A 7760-nucleotide genomic window follows, 5' to 3' on the forward strand; every position below is an offset into this window, starting at 1 on the left:
TTTTATCTAAGTGTGAAATTACATTTGAATAATGAAGTATATCCCTGATTTCTAAGATGTGTATGTTTAATAACGTAACACAAACCATACATAAGGATATATTTAGGATGGATATAAATGTAAAGCCAGTAAGAAAAACTCATAAAATACTATTCAAATGTTTTGTTCTCCATTTGTTGTCACGGGTTCTATCGTAGTTTTTTTATTACTTCAACCAAATTCCGTCTTTGATTAAAATGTACATGGAAATAGTCTATGTTAGTGATGGAGCAGCGAAATCTCACTCTTCTGGAATACTAAAACTGCGATTATCCTCCTTGCACTTTTAAGGGGTCATTATAATTTCTGACAAGCTGTCAATATTTGCATTCATTACAAACAAAATACGACTTAAAAATTATATCATAATCTTTTTATGAAACTTTTAACATGTCGTTACATTGTTTCCATTAATATCCTTACATCAGTATATGAAATGACATTAGTTTTGGTGTCTAATAGTCGGAATTGGAAGCCATCCTTATCACTATGTGTATTCGGTGTTTGATAAGACTTGAACAGCTCTCCTAAATATGGCGCCGCCGTACCGGCTTCTTGTATCCGCAGTAGTGTATTGTGTAGTGGTTGGCCATGCCGTTGGTATCCGACCTATCCTATATATGCACGGAATCACAGCCGCCCCAGACGAAGCTGATCCACTAAGGGAATGGGTGAACGAGGTATTTTATTTTCCCACACTTCCTTCTATCACCGGGTCTATACCACATATACAATGTACAAGCCTTTAGATAACACCATAACGTAACCTCTCGCAAAACGTTTAGTGAAACGAACACGAAGCGTTCATCGTCTCCGTAGGTAATTCGTATAGAAACTATTGCATAGTGTATATATGGGTGATCTGTATTAAAGATTGAATGCAAAATCACAATATCGCATTCAGGTTAAAGCAGCTATTGACCATGATGTATGCTTATATATTAAACAAATTACTGCATTGCATTGATGAGAAGACTCTCTTCAGTAGACTGTACCTATGTTTTACTTATTCTGATACTAGCTCTATAAAGTCTTTTAGATGATAAGGAAAATCAGACATTCCGACCGTTATCTGTTCTAGTTAATCTGGTCCCTGTCGACCTATACGATACACTATCTATGGTATTGGCTTGTCAATATGGTGACACGCTTAATATTCGTTGTGTTGTCCTGCATGCTTTTGGGTCATGCTGAAAGTATACGACCTATTATTTTTATGCATGGAATCATAGCAGCACCAGACGAAGCTAACGCTTTAAAGGGTTTTGTGGAAGAGGTATGTCTAAATTAGATTTGAAGAGCACAATGGGAGCATCTGAGAGTGTTCATACCAGAGTAATATACAAGGGAAAGGTTAATGAATCTGATTGCCGTATTGTTTGATTTGGTGATGGTTTACTCGACATCCTATCAACACCTGAAGACGGTCTCCCCTGTACTTGTTACACGTGGTGATTATTTATTCGTGATGAGCCCTCTTGGAATATCTGGCCTACTAGTTATGTTGACCCCCATCCTCCTTTAAGTTCAGTATAATCCAGCCACATTAAACTGATCAATGACAAACCAGTCGTTCCGCTTCCCGAATGATCCACGTTAAGCATTGGCAGTAAGTAAAGCCTCTATAGACAGGGTACCGTCATACCCCTAATCACTGTGGCTGCATCAAGAGAGCTTTGGGAGGTAACATCAGACGAGTGACATTTAACCATTCTCCATCTATGCCTGAGCTGGGCAATGCAATTAATGTAAACATTTGTTATTGTACTCGCTTTTAAAATAACGTAAAACTTGCAATGTTTATTTTGATATGAATGTTTTGTAATAAATCCTTGTTATGTAGGATTGGACTGTTTGGCTGAATACAGTGTATGCATATATTGTGTACAAAACTGGAACGGGTAATTATCAACTGCAGTTATTCGTTCAATTTTCATTGTGTATTGATTTTCACGGCTGGAACGTTTCACTCGGTAAAGGTCGTAAATATGTCAAACAACATGTAAATTAACTTGTCACTGCGCCGTGTGTGTTGAATTTTTCAATGGTCTATCGATATTTTGCGTCATTTGAGGCCTTTTATGGTGTGCATGTAATAAACATCAGCGGCCAAAAGTTTTGTACCTCCCCCAAAAAGAAACTCCCACATTTTTTCAATAAAACATGCAAATAACAACCCTGTCATTGGTATTGATATAGTAAATGTCTAGCTAGGTTCAAACAAAAGTTTGCTACTAAAGTTGTGAAAAGACTTACAGAATGATTTTTTAGAAGTAGTAGTTTTTTTAGAAAGTATATTACCTGTACAATAATTTATGTTGATTTATCTTGCATCGTTTTGTATTAATTCAAATGCGTGTACAGTATTTTGCGTTGATTTACCTATTTTGTGTTTTGTACTAATTACCAGAGAGGCGTAAGATTTTGTTACATAACCCTTTGTTAAATTTACCAATCTGAAATAACACCTATGATCTAACATAAGTTTTGTATTGTTACACTAGGCGTTCCCAGGGACTAAGGTTACTGCCATAGATGCCTTTAACCACCTACAGAGTGTGGTCCCCATGTGGACACAGGTAAACACTATTAAGGAGATGGTCAGAGAGGAAATGGTGAACAGTCCAGAGGGAGTTAATCTCATCTGTTTCTCACAAGGTACCATACAATAATTTCATTATTCATTTGTTCAGTCATGCTCTACAACTCTGCTTTGACAAAATGAATTATAGTCGATGTACAGCTTTAGTGAGTTATTTACAATCATCAATTGGTGTAATCACATTAAGATAACAGCTACCGTTAATATACTATTATTTTTGTAACTTTTTAATATGATGTACTGAGAAATCATAAGTAACATTCATATACTGTAAGAAATCATTAATCATACCTTTTTTTAATTTATTTTCTTTTACTACTTCCTAAGGTGGATTAATATGTAGAGGTCTACTTTCGGTTCTGCCTCACAATGTTAACAATTTCATCTCTGTCAGCTCGCCACAAGCAGGCCAGTATGGAGGTAGGTCTGATCTCACCTTAATGTCCATCCACATAATTATAGTATCAGTACCAATGACGAATTCATGCATTTTCATTGGAAGTTTGATATCTTTTTTCACATTTGAAAGATACGCATGATTATTATATTCTGATGGCCATTTAGATAAAATGCTTCCAAACTAAATGTTGCTTTAATGGTGAATATCATTTTAACCATTTATAGAATATTCACATGACATTTTGTTTTCACAATCTGGGTTTACACAAGGTAAACTTTTAATAAGAATAAGTAAGACTACAATATATAAGTGGAAATAGTCATAGCTATCTTTATTTATATTAGGTATGACTATGATGTATAAGTGGAAATAGTCATAGCTATCTTTATTTATATTAGGTATGACTATGATGTATAAGTGGAAATAGCCATAGCTATCTTTATTTATATTAGGTATGACTATGATGTATAAGTGGAAATAGTCATAGCTATCTTTATTTATATTAGGTATGACTATGTTGTATAAGTGGAAATAGTCGTAGCTATCTTTATTTATATTAGGTATGACTATGATGTATAAGTGGAAATAGTCATAGCTATCTTTATTTATATTAGGTATGACTATGATGTATAAGTGGAAATAGTCGTAGCTATCTTTATTTATATTAGGTATGACTATGATGTATAAGTGGAAATAGTCATAGCTATCTTTATTTATATTAGGTATGACTATGATGTATAAGTGGAAATAGTCGTAGCTATCTTTATTTATATTAGGTATGACTATGATGTATAAGTGGAAATAGTCATAGCTATCTTTATTTATATTAGGTATGACTATGATGTATAAATGGAAATAGTCATAGCTATCTTTATTTATATTAGGTATGACTATGATGTATAAGTGGAAATAGTCATAGCTATCTTTATTTATATTAGGTATGACTATGATGTATAAGTGGAAATAGTCATAGCTATCTTTATTTATATTAGGTATGACTATGATGTATAAGTGGAAATAGTCGTAGCTATCTTTATTTATATTAGGTATGACTATGATGTATAAATGGAAATAGTCATAGCTATCTTTATTTATATTAGGTATGACTATGATGTATAAGTGGAAATAGTCGTAGCTATCTTTATTTATATTAGGTATGACTATGATGTATAAGTGGAAATAGTCATAGCTATCTTTATTTATATTAGGTATGACTGTGATGTATAAGTGGAAATAGTCGTAGCTATCTTACATTAACTTCCATTAGTTCTTGTCTTTTAATCTTTGTTGACTATAACGCCATGTAGCTATATATATATTCTGTTGTTACAGACACGATGTACTTGAAGTATTTTTTCCCAAACTACCTCAAACAAAACGTCTACAAGTTAGTAAATGTAATTCATTTATATCATTAAGTTCTGATAATATTCTATCAATAAATCAATATCAGCACAAAGAGCACTGCTTTGACAATGTGCGATATAGTTAAACAGAGAGTATACCAATCATGTTGATAGTTTTTCCTCATATCTTATTTTGAATTATGAACTTTAAAGTCGTTTAGTAGAGCAATAATATTATACACTGTTTATGCTGATGTTGATCTTAACATTGTTTCTTATGTTTCTTTCTGTCAATAAACTAACTGTGTTGCTGTTTTTTGAAGGCTTTTCTACTCGGATCTGGGTCAGCAGTGGTCTATCGCCAACTACTGGCACGGTAATATACTGTTCATGTAGTTAATCTTTATAATATGTTCTTTATTAATGATTTGAGCGATGTTTATATTTCATAATAATCATTGAGAGTGAAATCTTCCGTGCCTTTTTGGAATAGCAGAATCATGTGAGTGTTGCGTTGATGTAGCTGTTACTTTATGAAACGGTTTTTAAGCATAAAAGATCAGTTGCAAAGAAACCAGAGATAGAAGGTCTTGATACACACACTTCGTCCATACCAACAGTAATTTATACAATTGGAGGTTTTCCTCATAACTTAAGGAAAAACAACTGAAATAAGGATAATTTATACCACATTTTACACATAGTTGCGCAATGATACTTAAGTCCAAAAGCATTTGCGACATTAGCGGTTTTCTTTGGTATAAACAGGAGATTTGATTAAGAGTTCTATCCCATTCTTCCTTCACCACCTTATGATTACACAACTAGAATTAATTTAGATCGATGTATGCTTGCTACCCAGATCCACACCAGGAGGGACTGTATACACAGTACAACAACTTTCTAGCGGCGTTAGACAATGACACCGCCTCCACGAATATCACTCGTACGTTTGTATTATACGTTAGGCTTGGTACAAGGGAGTTAACTCGTATGTAAATTATCAACTTTCATTGAACTTTTAATAAAGTACAAATATAGAAATAAAGGGTTTAAGTTTGAAGTCAATCGTTTCATGCTAAAACTCAAGAACATTGCGATATTATCTAAACATTGAAATGTATGTATTCTTAACACAGTATATAAAAAATAATTTCACTTGATAAAAATCTTGTTTATTATTCTAATTAAAGCATCGCATTGTGATTTCCATTTTATTATTCAGTCTGCTTTTTTATTATTCAGTCTGCTTCTTGCGATAATTTCTTGTATCATATCAATTTACATTGCTCATTATTATAATCCAGCATTTGATAATTCATAACATGCCTCTATTTATTATTTTCGTATTGTTGCTTTTAATTAAAAAAAAAATTTTTGCGACTGATTATTCACAATATGGTTAAATTAATTTCCTGCGATTGTATTTATTTCATTTTCTTCATTATTAGCCTGCACTATATGTGTTTTAATCATGATTTATAGTAACTTCATTACATTTTGATTGTAGGTATACCGTTATTTTTTCAGAGTATAAATCTAATTTCCTACGCTTGAAGAAGCTCATTATGATTGGAGGACCTGATGATGGCGTCATCACTCCGTGGCAGTCCAGGTTAAGTCTTCATTTACTAAATATATATTACCCCGCAAATGCTTTCATGATTTTTATTCTCCGCAAACATATTTCATTTTTGATATTTTTGATATTTTTATGGACTGTACGTTAATGTTGCGTTAATATCGATTTATTAAGTATTAGCAATGTAACTCAGAGTCTTTAGATGAATCCTTGCCCGACTGTTCACTTTAAATTTATTTCCGATCATTAATTCAAAATATTCACTTGATAATTAATTACAGTGTACAGTTGCAAGTTGTTCTGAATTCTTCGCATTGATTTATATTATATAATTATATATTGTGTTGTTTTTTTTTTTTTTTTTTTTTTTTTTTTTTTAAATTTCAGCACGAAATCTTTAAAACATACTTTGCCAGCTGCAATATTGTGGCTGGTATCTAAAAATGTATATCGAGATAGTTCAATCATGTTTGTATAATTTATCGTGTAATAATATTTTCATTTGTCAATCGTCAACATAAACAATACATGTAAGTAGACTTTCCATAAATGAAGCAGAATACTGTTTTAGTATAGCAACTAATTCCTTATGTGTGTTATGGATAGGTTTTATTTCTGTTACAGTCACTTTGGGTTTTATGGATAGGTTTTGTTTCTGTTACAGTCACTTTGGGTTTTATGACGCAAATGAAACTGTTGTACCGATGAAAGCACAAAAGGTGCGTAAGTCATTGAGAATAGCGCCATAATTGTCATTGTTCGCGGAGACTTGGTGAAAAATATAATTATTTCCAGGGCGAAGGGAGACAACTCCTTTAGTCACCGAACGTAGTGATATAAATAATATCATGTCGCAGTTTGGAAGCAACGCATTTTCATAATTTATAACAAAGAAGATAAATCACTTCAAGTGCTAGTTTTTGTTTTTACAATATTATCGACATGCCGCTTTTTATTTATCATCATAAATAATTATTTAATGTCTATACAATAGCCTTACATTGTACTTAAGTTATAATTATTAGATGATTACTGAAATTTTGATATACAGTTTTTATAATTTTTGAGTCTTAACATTAGACATTTTGATAGATAATATCCTATGCATATGCATAAAGATAAATCATTTACATTGACCATTAAATGTTTGGTAGTTTTACCAGCAGGATTCGTTTGGGCTGAAGACATTGGATGACCGTGGTGACGTCATTACTCACATCGTGCCTGGGATACAACACACACACTGGATGAAGACCCGGATGGTGTTTGAAAAATATATCAGAGGTTGGCTGACGGATTAAAATCCGTCGTGTCGATAAGTTTGGGGTTCAAAATGGTAAAGGAAAATATAGTGTTGTACATATTACATCTATACATGCCAATTAACTGTGTCAATTTTCATCTTCGCGATAAAACAAATAAACAAATGTACTGATGATGTACTCAGGTTTATTTCTCAAACAACTCTGGTACATATTACCGTTATCAATAACATTTATGAATAAAAATTCAGTACATAATGATTTCTCTCGGTTGTTTTGAACTTCTGTCAAAACACATATACCCACATACAATGTGTTGACTCATTCGTAATTTAGAAAATAAGTATTGCCGTAGATAATGCATTTTTTAATGAGATATCAGAAAGATATGGAAGATATCAAAAAGATATCAAATGCATTGATCGCAACTGCAACCATTTTTCATTGAACTTTAGTTGAGGAAACCAATTGAGAAAATGTTAGTTATTGCAAGACTGAGATATGCAAATATATGGGATTTGTATGAGAA

The 7760-nt window shown here is 32.4% G+C and overlaps 1 protein-coding gene across 2 annotated transcripts; it reads left to right on the top strand.

The window, feature by feature from the left end:
• The first annotated feature begins 545 nt into the window (after window positions 1-545).
• On the top strand, window positions 546-7492 carry LOC138320867 (lysosomal thioesterase PPT2-A-like). 2 transcript variants are annotated; one of them, XM_069264145.1, is made up of 9 exons: window positions 546-719; window positions 2544-2697; window positions 2969-3061; window positions 4374-4428; window positions 4711-4763; window positions 5250-5333; window positions 5918-6002; window positions 6634-6688; window positions 7124-7492. In XM_069264145.1, the coding sequence occupies exons 1-9, from the start codon at window positions 573-575 to the stop codon at window positions 7268-7270; spliced, it is 873 nt and encodes a 290-aa protein (XP_069120246.1). In that variant the 5' UTR covers window positions 546-572; the 3' UTR covers window positions 7271-7492. The 2 variants fall into 2 exon arrangements, with proteins under 2 accessions (XP_069120246.1, XP_069120247.1); XM_069264146.1 differs by lacking the exon at window positions 546-719 and adding an exon at window positions 1152-1315.
• The last annotated feature ends 268 nt before the right edge of the window (window positions 7493-7760 follow it).

Source organism: Argopecten irradians, chromosome 4 (genome assembly GCF_041381155.1).
Source record: "Argopecten irradians isolate NY chromosome 4, Ai_NY, whole genome shotgun sequence".
Taxonomy (NCBI): domain Eukaryota; kingdom Metazoa; phylum Mollusca; class Bivalvia; order Pectinida; family Pectinidae; genus Argopecten; species Argopecten irradians.